Raw genomic sequence first — 19,618 nt, 5'->3', positions numbered from 1 at the left:
TATGTAGAAGGGTCGTAAGCCTCGAGCCTCGAGTGGCTGCGCTCATCGTTCGAATAGTCCTCACCTATATGCGAAACAACTATATAAACATCAAATTAACGCACATTATCAACCTTAGGTAATAACTTCTCATACATTGCTCAAATGGGGTTTTTGAATATACCAACGTGCTCTACTCAACCTCACAAATATCCCCATATTTTTAAAATAATTTTCCGACCTCTCATGGGCCACCACGTGCCTGCCAAGTCATGGCCAGACGCACCGGCCACGCGCGGGCACGTGCCTAGCACGCGTGTGGAACCCTAACGCCGTTAGGGAATATTCCGTTAAAACCCTAACACAAGTTAACGCCCATTACCTGACGCCGTTAGAATATTCTGTTAACTCTAACGGAATATTCGCCTCCTTCTCCGGTGAGCTTCGCCAGTCGCCGCTGTCAGCAATTCAAATTTTCGCCGGTTCCTGGAAAAACTTCAAACCTTAATATCTTCTTCATTTCTCAACCAAATTCCACGAAATTTGTATCAAAATGAAGCTTACAACGAGTAGAAAAAAACCGTGCCACTTTTGGAACTTAAATCCAACGAAATTTCGTCAGAGAAACCTCGATAATCCGGCCAAACCTGCAACTCGATGAACTCGAGCTTCCTGACGTCCAAAACACTTCAAAATTACTCCCTAAACTTCGTGAAGACGTCCTAAAGCTTCCTAGAACCTTAAAAACTTCTAAAAACCTCACGATCACATGTGCATGAATAGTGCACCAAATCAGGGTTCCATGGTTCTCGGGTTTTCGAAGGTTTCACGTCGATTTAAGGGTATGGATGAGCTCCTGAGCTCACAAAGAACACAAAAGTAATCTCCTCGACGTCGATCTGTGAAAGATGAAGGTAGTTTGAAGAGTGATCGTACCACTTGTACGGACAACGGATGAAATCCGAGAGAAGGAGAGAGAGAGAAAGTCACGGGAAAGAAGGAGATGGGTGTGTGTGAGTATGTGGTCCAAATGGCAGCCCACCAACCAAAAAACAAAACAAACCAAACACCCTACAACACTAATTAACGTCCAGGGGCAAAATCGTCATTTCACACCTACGGTACAAATGATTCGGGACAGGCTGTCACATTAATTGACATGAGTTCATGAAAAGAAAGGGAAGAAAAAAAAAACAATTCATATGGAGAAAGGATATTTCATATTTCTAAATTTTAGTCGTTAAATTGTTTTTTTATCGAAGTAACAAAGACATAAATCTAACAATTAAAAAACTCACCATATAAAATACCTCAAAGTACCATAAAATTTTCTTGGTCAGCATTATGGTACGGTATTGATTCAAAAAAGTTTGTGGTACTAGTTTTGTATTTAAAATATGAGGAAAAAAATGAAAACTAATTAAAAGAAAAGAAATTCACAAGTCAAGTAAGTAGAAAACCAATGAAGACTTAGCAGCCCGGTGTCTGACTGGTTGTTCATATTCATTTTCTTGGGTTTGATTTCGTTGTTTGATTTATTTGTCAAACTTCGGAGCTTTTTCTTTTGTAACATTATTAGCAGCAATATTTTCCAGTCCAAAATCTGACTTTATATGCAATTTTACCAGACTTCATAAATCATTGCATAAAACTATACTCTACCAGCAAATATTGGAAGAGAAATGCTAAGGAAATAAAAAAAAGTAGGTCTTTTTATGGACTCTATCACCTCGTGTTTTTGGCATAATATTTTATATTGTTGGCACATAAATTAACATTAAACTGTGGGCCGACAGAGAATCCATATAAGTCTCACTTTAAAAGAGTTTCCTTAGCATTTCTCATATTGGGAATGTTGGAGAAGTTGTGGTAGCTCCAATTTAAAATATTAAATTACTAGGCACCAGAGTTGTGTTAGCTCTAGTCCCTAAATAATTATCAGACTCTCGAAAAGTTGTGTTAGCTCCAGTATAATGACTTAACCAGCAATTGATGTGGGGATTGGTTTCTGTTATGATCTCATATGGGGCACACATGAGGGGGCGTATTGGAAAATAGAATCCTCCATCGGTCATAAAACAAAACAATAAACAATTATTCTATGGGAGTTCTCATCCCTAATATTACTAATGACCCAACACCTACCTTGTAATAGGTGGTTAAGTAGGGACAATATCGGTAATATTTTGAAACTGATTTTGTAAAAGTACTGAAATTTTGAAACTGATTTTGTAGAAATATTGAAACTGGTCTTACAGAATTGCAAGAATTTTGAAACTGATCATTCATTATAACTCTGTTTCGCGAATAGTTTTCATCTACGTGCTCGTGAGATCGAGCTCTAGGTCCAACAAATTCAAGAGTGACCCCAAAGGGTCTACGAATTTTGTTGGTGAATTACGAAAAATTAAATTTTAACTAATTAACCAACAATGCAAAATTTAATGAAATAAAATTAAATTCACGAAAATTGAATAGTGAAATCCGAGGGCTGTATTTCACATATAGTCATAATAACTTTAACTTTTCTAATGTATTGCAGAGAAATTTAGTTAATTAGAAATCAAAAGTTATATTTGACTAACTTGTCATGTGCAAGGGAGATACCCTAATATTTCTTAAATAAATTCCTGACACTATATTTGGATGAAGGAAATAAATTCAGAATTTGGACAAAAGTCAGAATTTGTAAATTGACATGCACCAATTCTCTTGTTTGGATTCATAAACATAGAAATTTAGAATTTCCACAAGGAAAAAAAACTTGGAATTTGGGTCCTCTAATTCCCAAGTTTAAATTCTATGTAAAAATGTGTCGTTTCTCAAATTTCTATGATTGAGAGTTTAAAAATAACAAATTCCGTATTCAATTCAATTGTTCTTTTAGGTTAACCGAACAAGAAAATTCACAATTCTAGAAAACAAAATCCAATTATTTTAAATTTTTTAATAAACTTAAAATTTCTTCATCCAAACATAATGTTAGATTTTAATCCTAACCTTTTAAATGCACCCTGGTTTCTTCAGAACTAGAGGTTTGTTTGTTTGTTTGTTTGTTTTTTTTTTTTTTTGTCCTTTTTTGTCAACCAACAATGTTTTCTCAAGAATTGCTTGAATTTGTAGTTAAATGATCGTCATGTGTATAGCAAAAATACTTATACTAAAATGGAAATATTTTCTACAAACGTAGCACAAACAGGTTAATACGAGATTAACGAGTTTAATTTGACTGAACAACTTACGTTTTATTTTCGAAATTGTTATTAGCACTCTAAAAATCTCATTCTACACTCCTCATTAGTGTATTTTTCTTTCTAATGATAGAAAATTTGGAGTCTCAATGACAATTTCCTTTATTTTTCTCTTTTTTTTTTATTTATGAAACCTTTTTTTTTTTTAGAACAAATGATAGTAAATTTACCTTTAACGAAAATCGAACCTAAGACTTTTCACTCATAAGTGAAAAAAAAAATACTATTAGATTGTAGTATTAAATGGGTATTTATGAAACCCTTTATTCTCCTTAGACGGTCATTATTTGTAAGTTTGTGACTGCTTTCTTTCACAATTAAATATTTTTTTTGGTCAAATCACAATTAAATATTTTGGTTTGACCAAAAAACAATCACTTATTCTCCTTAATTTAATGATACAAAGGAGAGATGAAACTAATGCCAAAGATAACAATGAGAAATTTTATTTGAATCCATGTAATCTTTTTTCACATTCAACTTACTCTCTTCACCTATATTATTTTTTATTAAAGAATTAATCTCTCTTTCAACCCAAATTTATTACCTAAACTCCCCTCTTAAAACCAATTCAAAATGTTAAATTATTTTTACACTCATTCCCTAAATTTTTTTTTTTAAAAAAAAAAAAGAGATGTCCTTGCTCCACCCCCTCTTCCCACTAGCATTTCCATGGCTACTTTTTTTTTTTTTTTTTTTTTTTTTTTTTTTTTTTTTGCTACCAAACCCAGACATTTGACTTTTTTCTTTAAGCAACAAATCAAACAATTCATCCCCTTATATTTATCAACAAGCAAGGAAAGTTATAATCTAAGAACATCAGTAAGAAAATTTTCCTTAGAATTTTCCAATTGCAGAAAGTTTAACAAACCATTCAGGATTGATGAAAAAAATTAAAACCTAAATACTCATATTTTAAACTTTAAAAAAATTGAAAGCAAACGAACAAAATATTCATAAATTGAGTCATACCTTAGTTGGAGGATTCAAAACTTCAAAATCACCATCCATCAATAAAAAAAAACTTGTTTTTCTCTACAAGACCTATTAGGGTTTTAGTCAGAATGAACGTAGGATAAACAAGAACTTATGGTAGGGTTTAATGGGTTTATTGATAAATTTGAGTTTTATTATTAATTTCATTTTATACTTAATAGTAATTATGCAATATGACACATTCCGACCCGGAATGTCCATTAGGACCCGCTCACTGCGCACTCATGTACTTAAACACTTTTAGATTTTAATTTATTCACATTTTATACATTATCACACTTTATGGCTTCGTCACCTTCCAGGTGTCGGCCAGCAAGGCTCGATTCGGGATCTTAGTGGACATTCCAGGTCGCATGGGCCCCCACCACATCTCGGGCCGAGATGTGACACAATAGGATAAAATAGACAATTAACAATTTAAATTTAAGTTGAATGTAGAAAGAAGTTACATGAGTTCAAATAAAATTTCCTGATAACAATTCAAGGAAATCCTACACTCAATGCGTGACAAACGATAGCTGTTGATTTGCATTACTTTGCCCCACATGGAATCCACCACATTAATTTGTAAGAGTAAGATTTTGTCTTCCAAATCTTCTTTTTCTATACTTAATCATCACCGTTCAAATAAAAAATAATTGAAGAAAAAGGGAATTTAGAGGAATAAAATCCTAATTCAATTAGTAATTACAGCTGAAAACTACATCGAGGAAAAATATAAAACAAAAACCGAATTTTGTTGATTTGAGGAACCTCTAGATATTACTCGTCACGTTGCCAAGATTGAATCGTTATCAGCAATCTAATAAAAACTTTACCGTTTCTCCTCCGAAAACAGAAAAAGTAGAGGAAAGCGAAACGCAGAGAGATTGTAACAGCAGATAAACAAAGATACGGAAAGCAGTTGAAATCAGTTGCCGTGTTGGTGAATCCCAGATAGAAGAGACCCAACAAAACCAGAACGCCTGGGTCTCCGAGTCCAGGCGTGAGACAGACAAACATTCACGTTCGTTCCCTTTTAAAATACCACCAAGCTCCCCACTTCCCCCACCCTCTCTCTCCTCTCTCTCTCTCCCTCTCTCGCATGATTCTGTCTCTCTCCAAATCTCCTTTTTGTTTATTTCTCAACGTGCACAGACGCTCTTGCTCTTCATCTTCTCCACCAGAAAAAGATATCAACAGGTTCTACTTCCTCTCACATCTCTCTCTCAATAAAGTTTACATCTTTGTATCGGAACGCTTCCAACTTTTCTGGGTTTTATTTATTTTGTATTTTCGAGCTCACGATTCAGCTGCCTTGGTATGTGACATCTGATTTCTGGTTTGTTCCTTTTTTTGTTGGGTTACACAAAACTGCGATTTTCTGATCTGGGTTTCCTTTGTTTTGCATGACTGAGTCAATATTTGATTTTTTTATTAATCTCTGCAGATATTCCATATTGTTATTAGGGATACAAAATTTGGAATTTGCTTCTGTTTAGACGTAGTTTTTGCTACTAATTGTGTCACTATCAGTGCACATATCTGATATTTTATTTGTATTGACTCCTTGGAAACAAGGTTGCAGTCCAGTCTTTTGTTATATATTTTAATTTGTTGTGTTTGAATTCCGTTGTTCCGTTGTCGATTTTCTTTATGCTTCAATTTTGTATCTTCTGCCATTACTCTTTGTTTGGTTGATGATACTTTTATAGAATAAGTATTGTTTTGGCAGTTCTTAGCACCAATTTGTCAGCTAAATGTATACGGCAACGCTACAATATTCTTTGTTTTACCATAACTACATAACAATTTATGAATCTAATGTATGCATTTTAATATTTGGTATTTGATTCAACAGCTGTTGCAAAAGTCTTGACTTTGGAATATTTACGAGAAAGTAGTCTTAATCTGCATCTCATTCGGACGCGCTTGATCAGTTGAGGAACACGGTTACGTGGCAATAGATTGATTGGAAGAACCCATCATAAGGTTTGGTAATGGGGTCTGCGGTGGAGAAGAAATGGCTAGTCCCTCTTGTCATAAGCTCTGTCATCTGCATATTCCTTCTAGCTACTTCCTTGAACTCGGGTCTCGTCTCTTCACGTAACGCAATCAATTCGATCTTTTCCCTTTTACCATCTAGGGTAGTAACAAATCAATCTAGTCCAGCTTTTGCTGAGACAATAATTTCACAAAGTCCACCCCCTCCTCCGCTACCAGCTATTCCTCGCTTTGCTTATCTAATTTCTGGATCAAAGGGGGATTTGGAAAAGCTTTGGAGAACTCTCAAAGCGCTTTACCATCCGTTGAATCAATATGTTCTTCATTTAGACCTTGAGTCTCCGGTAGCAGAAAGATTGGAGCTTGCTTCGCGAGTGGACAACGAGACTCTCTTTAATACAGTTGGGAATGTGTTCGTGATCAAGAAAGCTAATATGGTAACTTACAGAGGGCCAACAATGGTTGCTAATACTCTTCATGCCTGCGCAATTCTTCTCAGGAGGAGTAAGGATTGGGATTGGTTTATCAATCTCAGCGCCTCAGATTATCCGCTTGTTACTCAAGATGGTGAGTCCATATCAATTACGGTTGTAAACTTTTCTAAAAATGTGAGTTTTTGTGCTAAAAGAAACTGTTCAAATTGTTTTCGTGCAGATCTTCTTCACACGTTTTCAACTTTAAACCGAAATCTGAATTTCATTGAGCACACAAGCCAACTTGGCTGGAAAGAGTGAGTTCTCTCTCTCTCTGGACATGTATAGAATGCTTACATATTTATTACTATCACTAATGCTATTTTAACTTTCATCTTCCAGGGAAAAACGAGCAATGCCCTTGATTTTAGACCCTGGTCTCTACTCATCTAAAAAACAGGATGTATTTTGGGTTACACCAAGGCGAACATTGCCCACTGCATTTAAATTGTTTACTGGTGAGTATTTTACTTTTCTCTAGATCTCTGGCCGCTCACAATTTTTAACCTGACAAATCAAAACTTCATGTAGAGAAGACTAACTTATAACTCTTGACATAGAAAATTCAGCGAAATATATGTTTTTAATAATGTTCTTGTATATGCTATTGCCTAGATTGTTCTTTCTTCTGCTGAGAAGAAATAGCCTGGTTACTGGAATTCTTAGTGAGCCTTTTGGGGGATTTACATAAAAACATAACTGGTGTGATAATCTCATTTGTTATCTTGTTTGTAACATGTCTACTGCCTTTCCACAGAAAAGGATTACTGGAAAGTTGAGGGGGTTATTTTCAGGGGATGAAATTTGGTTTCGATATTTCACATTGAATCAGTGAACCAATTTGAAAACTAGATTTATTTACTTCGAACAATTTGTGAGCAGACTACATTAACTGAATCAGTAGCTCTTCAATTAGTATAGAGTTTGTTTTTTCTCCTTATAAAACCGATAGTGTTGGCTATACTCTTAGGATATATTATTTTATCCTGCATGCAGCATTGCCAGTTTTGCTCTTTGTTTTGCACAATCAGTTAATATGCACCTCTGTTGCAGGTTCGGCATGGATGGTCTTATCACGCTGGTTCGTCGAGTACTGTGTTTGGGGTTGGGACAATCTTCCGAGGACCCTTCTCATGTACTACACAAACTTTGTTTCTTCTCCGGAAGGCTACTTTCACACTGTTATATGCAATGAGCCGGAGTTTGCCAAAACTGCCGTCAACCATGATTTGCACTATATTTCTTGGGACATTCCTCCCAAGCAGCATCCCCACACCCTCAACATTAATGACACAAACAAGATGATTGCAAGCGGTGCTGCCTTTGCTCGGAAGTTCAGACACGATGACCCTGTCCTGGACAGGATCGATAAGGAATTACTTCACCGAAGAAAAGACAGCTTCACTCCCGGCGGCTGGTGTGCTGGCAAACCCAAATGCTCCAGGGTTGGGAACCCGAACAGGATCAAACCAGGTCCGGGCGCCGACAGGCTTCGCCACCTCGTGAGTAGGCTTGCTTTGACAGCTAAGTTTGGTCAAAACCAGTGTAAATAGTTTGTGTGGAAATTCTTGGAAATTGAATCAGTGAAAGAAAAAGAAGGGAACTCGTATCAACAGGCTAAGACAACAGTTTGTTGGGAATTTAAGGGATATCATCGAGTTTTGATGCGAAGTTTGATAGAATTAAGGTTGATGAGGAAGATTAAGATTAGTGTCCCTCTGAGCATATCCTTAAGTTGTCACATTCTGGAAACCAAACAGGTGTTTGGTCGGCATCATTGTTTCTGTAGGTTGATTATATATCTAGAACTTTTACAATCATACAATCATACATTAATATACTGTTACTGTTCTTCCACCTTGCGTTTTTTCTTCTTTTCGGAACTTTGGAACTAGAATTTTGGCCTTTGCTTGTAATCATAACGGGTACAAATGATTGGTAATTTAGAAAACTATACTTGTCGGTTTGATAACTATTTTGTTTTAGTTTTTTTTTTTCCTGACATTAGTGATAGTGGATAAATACATGGGATAAATTGAAAAGTGGTGATGAGAGAGATGTAAATGACGAGGAAGAGCAGATAAAGTGAAAATTAAAAACCAAAATCTAAAGTGTCATAAAGTTGTATGCACTAGCAAGATTTTGTTTTCATTCATTCTTCTTTCTTTTTCCTCTTCTTTTAAGCTGTTTTAGAATTCTCTTGAGGTATCTCACCACACATTGATAGCAGACTAATTCTTCTCTTCATACAATCCCGATATCACATGAGGCGGCAACATATTGATTTTCGAGTTAAACGGTACAGATCAAAACATAACCAAGGTTAGAAATTCCAAATCTTTGCTCGTTTTCTATTAGACGAACCCCTTGAATAGAGCTATAAAGTCTTTTAACATGACTGAAATTTACCTAATTTTTGTTGGCAGCCAAAATTAGAAATTGACAAACGCAATTTAAGCAATTGTACTGAGTACTGATAAGGGATAATGACATAATGCTGGCTACACAATAAGGTTGGTGAGGATAATCTTCTGTTGTTAATCAAATCTTAAAATAATTACTACACCTTTAATTGTGGTGTTTGCATCAGATTCGGTGGCAGAAGATATCAACGATTTGACTCTTCGTGATTAGAGGAAATCAAGAAGAAATCAAAGGGTGGCCGGACTTCCATCGTCGAGCCTCCTCCATTTGAAAAAAAATGCAAATGCAGTAGTAAATTAGGTTTATTAATCGCTACATGCGTTGAAGTTTAAATCTTCTTATCTCTTGATTTATAATCCTTTAAGAAGGGGAAGATCTTTATGCACACTTATGTTTGCTCTTGTTCGTCAGTGATATATTAAATCTAAGTGCGTCTGCAATAAGAACAGAACATGCATGACCAAAACCTCATTAACCGAAAAGAAAAAAGAATTGGTCCATTTGGGTGAATCTATTAAGATGTGGTATTTGAATTAAAATTTTTGGAGTAAATTGGTTACTTCTTTCAAATGGTTAAGGAAATTTGCATTAATTTACACAATCAGTGATTCAGTCAGCAACATCACAAGAATTTTTTTGAACAACATATCTTAAAGAGACCGGTGTTAGAGTTAAGTTACACAATGTAATGTAATTCGAATTTTGCCATTATCAAACATTAAACCTATGAAGGTGAAGATAAATACCACTAATTCACGTTACTAAATACGAAAAAACACAGGCTCATAAGTACGTGAAATTACATGACATGTGAATTTTATTAGCAATAAAATTAGTCCAATTAATCAATTTCTCTCAGAAGATAAACAGTCAACGCCATACAACCTAACTTCTTAACCCCAACCAAGACATTAGCACATTGGATGGCGCTATCTACACACAATTTTAAATTTTTGGCCATTGAATCGAATTAATTGAAGATGATCAAATGATAGAAATTAACAGAAAATGTGTGTAAGGTCAAAAAGAAGTATGTGAATACCACTACCCTAACAACGTGATTGTATTTTTTATACAATGGTAGTATGTTCTAGACATGCCGTATCATACGGAAAAAACAGAGTAAATGAAAAGTTGAAAGCATTTTCTAAATCCAGATATGATTAGTTTACGAGGAAGTGATTTCTGCACTCATCAAGGGACAAATATGAAAAATCTAAGTAGTGAAACGGCCTCTCACCTTTAAACCAATTGGAACAATAGTCTTTTAACTTTAACTCAATTGTAGTCAATTGTAGCAGTGGTTCTTCCAACACGGCTCATTTGACAAAATTCTTACGGAGTTAAAAAAAATGACCATAGTTGCATGTTTTGATAAGTAAAGAAACCAATGGTCATGAATTTTTAATTAACGAACCATTACTCCAATTTTTAAAGTAGATGAAGTATTCCTACAATTTTCTCATTTAGAAGACAAAAACAAGAAAAGAGAGGAATTCGAAAATTATAGATATATAAATTGATTTGAATTGTATTAAAAATTACACGGAAATACCAATTTTTGTACCTTTCTATTTCCTTTAAATTTCTATCTACACATGGCATTTGAACAAGAACATTCTCACTTTTGACTTTAACCACTTATCCCGCTATCATCTAAATACCAAAATTTGCTACGTTGCTTGGAAACATCGAGTTCCTATGACCTAAAGCCCCTATGAGCTAACAAGCTTCTCTAGCATAAGATTCTTTTACCTCATTTTCTTCTCAACACCCCATATATCCTGCCAGATTCAAGAATCACCTTGGAGATCATCAAACCATCTCCAAAATTTTGATATTCCCGGTCGAATTTGCAGCAATTAAGGTGGAGGTTTGGCCTCGCCAACAAAGAGAAGAGATAAACTGTGCAGCATCATCTGTGTCATGGCCGGAAAGTGGGTCTGTGTTCTGAAACTTGTATGACAATGCCGGCATTGGAAAAGCCTTGTGGTAGATGAAAACCTGATCAATCAAAGAACATAATTATCATTCATTAAATATAAACCAAAACGAGATGCATTGTCTGTTCAAAATTCATTTGACAGTTTTCAATGAGACACATTTGACTAGTAAACAGATAGGTAAGATCCTTCTTAGGCTTGCAAAAGTAACTTCTGCAATTTAACGTATCTTTTCAAACAGTCACTACAAAGTAAAACAGTTACACCGAAGAAAACTACGTAGCTTTCCTTATTTTTAGAAGAGGTCATTTTTCTCAAACCTTTAGACGAAAGATTTGGAAACCTTTAACTAAATACATATATCGTATATCCCCATACACACAATGAAAGTTCATCCTATCACATTAGCCCTCCTTTGAACCCTATAGAATTTTCCAGTGAAAAAAAGAAAATAGAAATTTGGGTTCACTGGTCGTAGCAAGATTCGAACAACCCGTGCATGGGGTGAATTGAAGATGTTTGTCTAAATTACCTCATTAGTCTCTGAGCCTGTAGCAATGTAACCATCAGAAACCGACAACCCCACAAAGTTCTGCAACAAGGGAAACACGCATAAGCTATAAATCATAGACGACTGCGGCCATATTCAACTTGCATCTAATAGACGAAAATAACTATCAGGGCTCAAAATAACATTGTTTAGATGCAAATGACTAACTTTGAAAAACTGCATAAAAGCATTTACTCGTTTACAAACTATGTTCTTTAGCGGTTTTCCTTCATAAATATCGATAACAATGAAGATTGCATTTGAATAAGAAGATTTTGCAGTTAAAGACTCATGGCAGAAAACTTTGGTCATCCGAAAGCGACAAAAAAATTTAAATTAGTAAATTGGTCGATGAAGAACAATTTTTCATTGTCCACCACAAGTTTAGGTTATAGAATCAGCCTATATTGGAAGGTTCTGAAATATTTACAGGAAAACATTTGCATCAAATATTTAAAATATTCATCATGTATTTAAGCTTCTGATATACATTTGCACCTAGCAGAACACAAAATTATTATATACCAATTTCAGATCAATCTCATAAAGCATCCCTAGAATTGCTTTAATAAAATAAATGAGTGGCAGTACCTTCACATTCGTGTGGCCGGTGAATGATAGAACTGGAGTGTCAATGACCCGAGATGAGGACATTGACAAATCCCAAAGCTTCACTGTATTGTCAGTGGACGCAGAAACGAGATTTGTCCCATCTACAAATTTGACATAACTCACGGTTTTGTTGTGTCCGATCAATGTGCACAGAGGAACCTTTGAGTTACGAAGATCATAGTAGTAAATTTTATGATCCGCTGAACCAAAGGCAAGGGAACGACTAGAGTCCAATGGAAACTGTACGCAGCAGACATTCGCCTTTGTTTTAATTGTACCAATACTTACTCCCTGCAGAAGCGACCCACAAAGAGAATCAGCTTGTCAGACATCCAGAGTTAGACATACACGTCATGCATACAGATCAATGCAGTACGTTTAGTTTCAAAGCTGACATCCACCAAATGCAAAAGTAGAATTGCCTGATTGATACTCCATAGCTTTACACAACCATCATCACTCCCGCTGGCCAACATTGTTGGGTCTGCTGATGAAAAATCAATGGACCATACACGCCTTTCATGTTCTCTCATCTCCATAAACAATTGACTTCTTGTGACATCCCATACCTGAAAATGTTAAGCAATTTAGTTAAGACAAGCTAATAAGTCGTAACTTGAATCACAAATAAGGCTTGACTTACCTGCACAACACCTTCGAAGTTACTTGAAGCAATCTGGCTTTTGATATAACTATTCCAACATATACTGCTTAGCCTTGACCTGCTAGCCATTTCAACCACGGGATAGTGGATATCACGATCCTCATTTGTTATTGTGTCACATTCAAATACTTTGATTTTCTTATTAACACCGGCTGTAGCAAAAAATTCTCCATCACGATCAAAACTAAGTGAGCATACTAGATTTGAAGTATTTAAAAGATCCCCTTGCTTCAAATCTGCCTTCACTTTTAATTTCGAGAAAGACAGATACTTGCACAATCCCTCAAGAAATGGATCTATCCAACCACTTCGTCTACCTCCACTATGTTGTTCTTTTGATTGCAAATTATTGACAGAACTTCTTTCAGTTACAACAGAACTACTTATTGGTGAATGTTTAGCCGGTTTAGCTGACTGCTTTACGGGCCTCCATCTCGTTAAAAAATATGCCGCCTCTAGCTTTTTAAAGTTCTTCATCAATCTAGAACTTCTCGAGAGAACACCTTGATTTTCAGTATCCGTCTTCTGACCATCCAAATTATCATCGCTTTCCTCTACGTTGTGAAACCAGATGCCTGGTCTGGACCTTTTTCTGGACCCACTAGCAGAATCATCATCGTCAATAACATTCATAGACGGGAAACTTGAGGTCGAATCATCTTCCTTCACCAGTTGTGGGATTGAACTGCCCTTTTTCTTAGAAGTTATTTGGTGCTTCATAACTTCGTCAATATCACAACACAGAAACGAAAGAGTATTTTGCAACTTATCTGCAGATTCCTGTTTCCCTTGTTGTATGAGCAGCAGGAATTCCAGCAATAATTCCTGCTCCTCTATTTTCTCTCTAAGCTCTATTGCCGCTTCACGTTCTTCTAAATCAACTCTTGGTTCATTCAGGAATTCACTTTGTTGCAACTCACTGAAACAAAAGACAAAGTAGATTTAGAAATCGTGACCACGCTGGAGGTATAGTATGCATCACAAAAGAAACAGGAGAGAGTTATTTTACAAGTCAGTAGAAGAGGAAAAGATGCAGAACAAAGTGAAAGATACAAGGGGATTTATGAACCACAAGACCAAATTATAGAAAATGGCATAAAATGGAGTATTTCATGACGTAATGAATTACAGATATATGTAATGCAGTTTAAATATACAGCAATTACTTCCATGAAACTCGATGTCTCAGACTATCTATGGTAGCTTTTGAAAAGAAAAATCAACGTCTGCGATGGAAGGCCATTTTGTAAGGAGTATTCACCACATTTTTGGCCGGCTATTTGGCTCAGGGTGCAGTAGCCATAAACAAAACGAAGCCTCTTTAGGCCATTTCAGCAGCAATTGAGGAGGAAGAACTCGATGTCTCAGACTAGACATTGTTCTGCTCTTTTCTTCTCTTGAGCTGAGAGGACAGAATAACTGGTCACAAGCACCACCGCGTTAGTCCACGAAAACAAAAACAAAACAACTCTGAACAAAATCAACTTTTACCATTACATAAAATGATAACTGAATGCTGAAGATCTTATTTAACTTATACTACAGATAAACAATTGAAAGCTTTTATTTACGAACCTCAAAAAGAAGAACCCCTAACCGATAAATGTCTGAAGCACATGAACTCGATCCAGCAGAAACCTCTTCGGGACTAGTATACCAACTGGTCTCCATAAGCAATATCTGTTTCATGGGAAATGGTTGTCTCTTATCTTCTAGTTCAACATTTCGGTCTCTGGTTCTATTTTCACTCTCTTGTACCAACGATTCCCGTGCTGCATAAATTGAACTTGACTGCATGCAACTCGTTTCCGACAAGGCATTTGGAGTTGTCATAGACTGAAAATTTTCTCTTCCTAAGTTCCTTCGTTGCTGATGCAAATTACGATGCAAGAGAGAGGGAAAATCCTTAATTTCTTCAGTTGGGCTGTTTAACTCATCCTCGGGAGAATCAGTGCCAGAATCCGAACAAGATGCAGACTCGATAAAGGAGATGTGGTTGAAAGATGACATGACGAAACATGAAGGTCGCACATTATGAACAACAATCCCTTGCGAATGTGCTACACTAATAATTTCCACTATCTGCCTAAATACATGCAAGCATTCAAATACATCAACAGATCGATCCGGTTTATCCAACCACTGCCTCAAGCTAACATCACCCCATTCAATAGCTCGGACAAAACGGTCAACCGGCACCTCATCCTCACAAACCCCGGACAATCCACCCTGGTTTGTAAGGTCATCAGTGTGTGCCACCACAACACTATCTCTCTCCTTTCTCAAATCCGAATCCTGAAATGCCTCACCCAACGAGCCAAACCTTCCAGCACGACGAACCCTAGGATTCCGGTTTGAGACTCTGGAAGTATTCAACCCTCTAGAACTATCAGAATTCTGCCCAGCAGACTCGGATGAGCCTTCCATTGTTATCCGCCTATAGCAGCATGAAAGCCAGAACACACACATCCACTACACGGAGGAGTTCTCCGACTTCTATTGCACTCTCTCACTTCCACCATCTTGACTCAGAAGCTCTTTCTGCGGCGCAAACAGATACAGCGAAAATCGAGTCTCTCATCAAGCACAGCAAGTTCTTGACTTCACAAACAAATAACAGATTCCCGGCTGCCCACAATCACAAAACTAATTAATAACCTAACTATGCAAACTTTGAACCCAGAAAACAGGAAAAAGCATTCCACCACCAACACAATAACAATGATCTGACAAAAAGTACGAACAGATTCACAAAACCTAATTCACAATTCATATACAGTCACATACATGAAATTTCCAACACAGTTTCTAAGAACAAACAATCTCAACCACCATCACCAACAAAAACCCACCAAGAAAAGGCTCTCTTGCTCAATACTCAAAACACAAAGACAAGTCAATATATTCCATGAGAGAGAGAGATAGGAGAGAGAGAGAGAGGAGAGAGAAAGAGAGAGAGAGAGAGAGAGAGGGAGAGCTACCAGTATCACCATGAAAATGGAGTTGTGTGTTCTGTGTTCTGCTAGGCCAACCAGAAGAGAAACAGCACAACTTTTTTGAAGTAGCACTACTCAAACGAAACCTCCACAGCCTTACAAATTCCCCAATATTTTCTCAACAGGAAAACAAACAAAATCTCCCCAAAAAAACACAGACCGTTTGTAAATTAAAAACCAAGAAAAATAAACAATAAAATATTATATATTTGTTTTTTAATTTTCTCAAGTCCCCTAGTATATTACTATTTTTCTGCCTCCTGAGAGCGAAGAGAGACCACTCTTTCTACTTTCAGCATTACCATCTTCTTTATCTTCCCGCTTTATTCCAAACTACCAACGTGGCTCAACAAACACCTCTTCCTCTCAAAAGCCCAGAGCCAAAACAGTAGATTAGATAAATCTTGTGGGTCATCGGTGGAAGATACTATTTGATAAAGTGCAATCATGATTCATCCCCCTCCGAACTATGCTGCAAACTCAGTATCTTGTACATATCCCTTCAAGGATAGTACTTGCATCCTTATGTAGGGCTGCACACTTTTTTGATCTAGCGAATAGTGTATTTATAATCGGAATTATTTAATTTTTAAATTTATATTGTGATGATTATCTTTACAAAAAGACATGTAAATCAAACATTATTTGATCAGTTAAAGTTATTAAACAAATAAATAATATAAGTGACAAGTAATATGAAATGAATATTTAAGTCTAGTATTTTATAAATATTTTGAAAAATAATTTTATTTAGACTTCGTTTATTAATGATCTTAATGTGTTTTTGATATTCTAATTTTTGTTAGCGACCTTTGTATTTGCATGTGATCCAATATTCTAGTAGATACCATGTTAATTTTCCACATATGTGTTTGGAGTTTGAAACTCTTCTCTCACCTAAATTATTTTAATAGTTTCAAATTCCCCCCTTAATAACAATAAATTTACAAAAAAAAAAAAAAAAAAAACAGAGAACTTTTATTAGCACTTCAAAAATCATATTTTACGCTCCCCACAAGTGTATCTTTCTTTCTAATTATAAAAAGTTAGGAATGTAAAATGAGATTTTTGAAGTTTCAATAACAATTCTCAAAAAAAAATGTGTTTCTGTATTTTAGGTGACAACATGATTTCATATTCACTCAAATTATAAAATAAACAAAAAATCTTAACATGGTTCACAATAACTTTTAATCACTTAGTCATTAGTGGAGTTAATTTTTTAATTAATTTACTAAGAAACGGCGAATCGTTCATCGTTGTCCCAAAAGTCGAAAGAAGAACCTCTTCTTTCCCAAAGTAGAAAATTGATAAACTAAAGCAAAGCAATAAACAAATGATTAGTTTAATCTCATTGACCAAACATAAAATTAATCTAATCTAATTGGTGTGGAGAAGATAAGTGCCAGATATATTAAAAAGTGGTGTGCTATCCACATACCCTTTTGTATTTCTCACATATCTCTTATTAATTTATGTTTTTTGATCTTATTTAATTCATCTGATCCAACTACTAAAAATTAAAAGAATGTGTGAAAAATAAAAAAGAGTGCGTGAATATCACACCCCATTAAAAAAGCCACATTATTTATAGGGAATTTGTTGGCCTCTTATGCCATTTGCATACCTAACCCTAATCCTCCACCATAAAGCCTAATAATTAAAGATTAAAGTATAAATTAATTATAAAACAATCCCTCACCTCAAATCAAAAGGAACACATATCCCAACCCCACCAGCCAAAATCCCAGCAAACCCAAACAGCCCTTCCACAAAGTATAAATATAATTTTGATGCATGTAAAGTTCATAATGTATCAACGTCAAATTCGATTCCATAGGTGCGGGATATTGAGTACTGTAACATCCTTTAACAAATGTCAAATTCAGTGTTTTAAAAATCAATCTAGGTGCTAGGTGGTGGAGGATCGATGCGATATAAGCTGAAATGTTGAGAAAAATAAGGTAGGGGCTAGGCGGCTGCTTAGGCGGGTTAGACAGTTCCATTGTTTAAATTTTTTTTAATTAAGTTGAAGTTTTTTCTGAATAACCTACTTAATTAGTGAATTTTCAAATTTGGTTTTTTATTTTTCTTATTTTTTTGCTACATTTTTCAGTGATGATAGCAATATGGCTTAAGTTTTAATTTTTAACCTTCCTAAATTCTCAATACAAGTATATTTTTATTTTTAAAATATAAGTAGGCACTTATTTATAGGTTATATAATAAATTTAATTAAATCCGTTTAGTCTGCCTAGGCCCCGTCTAGCCATACGCTAGGCCCCAATCCCCCACCAACTAGCACCTAGTGCTTTTTAGAACCTTGGTCAAATTACATGTTTGTTCATTTAAATCTTTATGCTTAATCGACACTTTCATTTGTTCTTCACTCTAGATATTTGTGTTTGCATATGTGGAAGATGAATTTGAATTTATGGGCATTTTTTTTTCTTTTGTAATGAAGAAATAAATTGTGTGGTGGTATCAAAGTAGCAAGTTACTTATCATCAGCAATCCATCCATTTAAGCATCAAATTTCAACTTCCAGAAACATATCATGTTCTAACACAATATTAGAGATTAGTTATAACCGTTCAACTAACGTTGTTAAAATTTCAACGTTCAAATGAGAAACATGATTCGTATATTTTATTTAGATAACCGTTAGATGACTAAACAATTATGGGTCTAGTTAAGTTTTGTAGAGATAATGTTTAAAGGGTAAGAAAATAGACTCAGATCATTGTGCACCATTAGAAAGATAGAATGAGACAGTTACACGTGCATTCCATGATAAAAAATAAAAAATAAAAAATAAAGAAACATAAAAAAGGAAAACTAATGAAAATTGCTTGAAAACTTTGAGTTTTAACGATAATAACAAAATAAAGGGTAAAGTGAATAGTATAAAAATGTGATTTTTCTTTAAAGTGAACAGTATCTGAAGCTTCTCGTTAAAGTTCCCTAAAAAAATGCTTAATCTTGAGACCTATAATAACGTTTTGAATATAAGCATATAGTTAGCACAAAAAAGAATTTGTTAGTGATCATTTCCAGCATAATAATATTCATTCACTAATCAGATCGCGTGACATGTTATGTGATAAATTTTCGATTAAGATCAACCATTACAACATCAAGTCATTTAGCTGGGTTTTTTTCATTAATTTTTATCTTATTTATATATTTTGTTTAAGTGAGAAACGTGATTCACCTTTGTAAGTCCGTTTTGTTTGAGCCTCTTATTTGTTTTCTTTTTTAGTTTGTTATGTTGTTTGGTAGGGACTCTTGCGTGTGTTTTACATTATTGATCAAATTGATGAATGAAATTTATGTGGGTGGTGGACATACATGTTTGTCCTACCAGACACATTTGAATTATATGTCGTGGACACGGTTGCCCCTATTGGACACGTTACTTTAGTCTAAAGAAAGGTTGGAAATGAGACTGTAGAAATGAATGATGTTCCAATCATCCGAGTTTCAGTTTAATTACAACAATGCCATTGCTCTTTGTGCTGCCTTCAGGTGAGCAGCCCGACTTGCAGCCAGGCCCAAATGTATTGGTTTTAGCTGAGAAGCCCGGCCCTTGGTCAGGCCCAAAATTTTAAATTACAGTTTTGCCCGTACAAAATAACAATCCGATGGTGTATCGGGAAGGAAAACTTTGTCCTTTCGGTTTTGGGAGAGATAGGGGGTAACCGGGTAGGTTTCATTTGCTGTCGTTGAATGAGGGTTTCGCGGATG

At 35.4% G+C, this 19,618-nt stretch overlaps 2 protein-coding genes across 3 annotated transcripts; one reads left to right on the top strand and one right to left on the bottom strand.

Annotated features, from left to right (window-relative positions):
- The first annotated feature begins 5,245 nt into the window (after positions 1-5,245).
- Positions 5,246-8,539, top strand: LOC103933086 (beta-glucuronosyltransferase GlcAT14B). Its single transcript, XM_048586985.1, has 5 exons — positions 5,246-5,408; positions 6,067-6,776; positions 6,864-6,939; positions 7,025-7,140; positions 7,736-8,539. The coding sequence occupies exons 2-5, from the start codon at positions 6,206-6,208 to the stop codon at positions 8,233-8,235; spliced, it is 1,263 nt and encodes a 420-aa protein (XP_048442942.1). The 5' UTR covers positions 5,246-5,408; positions 6,067-6,205; the 3' UTR covers positions 8,236-8,539.
- Positions 8,540-10,602: 2,063 nt separating this feature from the next.
- LOC103933095 (protein SPA1-RELATED 4) lies at positions 10,603-16,368 on the bottom strand. 2 transcript variants are annotated; one of them, XM_009342751.3, is made up of 8 exons: positions 15,857-16,362; positions 14,451-15,503; positions 14,137-14,294; positions 12,855-13,794; positions 12,634-12,780; positions 12,191-12,502; positions 11,582-11,641; positions 10,603-11,110 (listed from the first exon to the last, which is right to left on the bottom strand). In XM_009342751.3, the coding sequence occupies exons 2-8, from the start codon at positions 15,342-15,344 to the stop codon at positions 10,922-10,924; spliced, it is 2,700 nt and encodes an 899-aa protein (XP_009341026.2). In that variant the 5' UTR covers positions 15,345-15,503; positions 15,857-16,362; the 3' UTR covers positions 10,603-10,921. The 2 variants fall into 2 exon arrangements, with proteins under 2 accessions (XP_009341026.2, XP_048442735.1); XM_048586778.1 differs by lacking the exons at positions 10,603-11,110; positions 11,582-11,641 and having other exon boundaries at positions 12,342-12,502; positions 12,588-12,780; positions 15,857-16,368.
- Between the last annotated feature and the right edge of the window lie 3,250 nt (positions 16,369-19,618).

This window comes from the organism of the source record quoted next, unplaced genomic scaffold, assembly GCF_019419815.1.
Source record: "Pyrus x bretschneideri cultivar Hongxiangsu unplaced genomic scaffold, Pyrus_bretschneideri_v1 Contig25, whole genome shotgun sequence".
NCBI lineage: Eukaryota > Viridiplantae > Streptophyta > Magnoliopsida > Rosales > Rosaceae > Pyrus > Pyrus x bretschneideri.
The sequence above is the reverse complement of the archived record's forward strand: the minus strand, read 5'-3'. Positions and strand labels throughout refer to the sequence as shown.

Bases quoted from the DNA above. Each gene is read 5' to 3' on its own strand.
- LOC103933095 (XM_009342751.3), bottom strand. From the start codon at position 15,344: ATGTGTGTGTTCTGGCTTTCATGCTGCTATAGGCGGATAACAATGGAA. The intron at 12,781-12,854 runs GTAAGTCAAGCC...TAACATTTTCAG, and splicing joins ACTTCGAAGGTGTTGTGCAG to GTATGGGATGTCACAAGAAG. The intron at 11,111-11,581 runs GTAATTTAGACA...TTGATTGATCAG, and splicing joins CAGGCTCAGAGACTAATGAG to GTTTTCATCTACCACAAGGC.
- LOC103933086 (XM_048586985.1), top strand. From the start codon at position 6,206: ATGGGGTCTGCGGTGGAGAAGAAATGGCTAGTCCCTCTTGTCATAAGC. The intron at 6,777-6,863 runs GTGAGTCCATAT...GTTTTCGTGCAG, and splicing joins TCCGCTTGTTACTCAAGATG to ATCTTCTTCACACGTTTTCA. The intron at 7,141-7,735 runs GTGAGTATTTTA...CCTCTGTTGCAG, and splicing joins TGCATTTAAATTGTTTACTG to GTTCGGCATGGATGGTCTTA.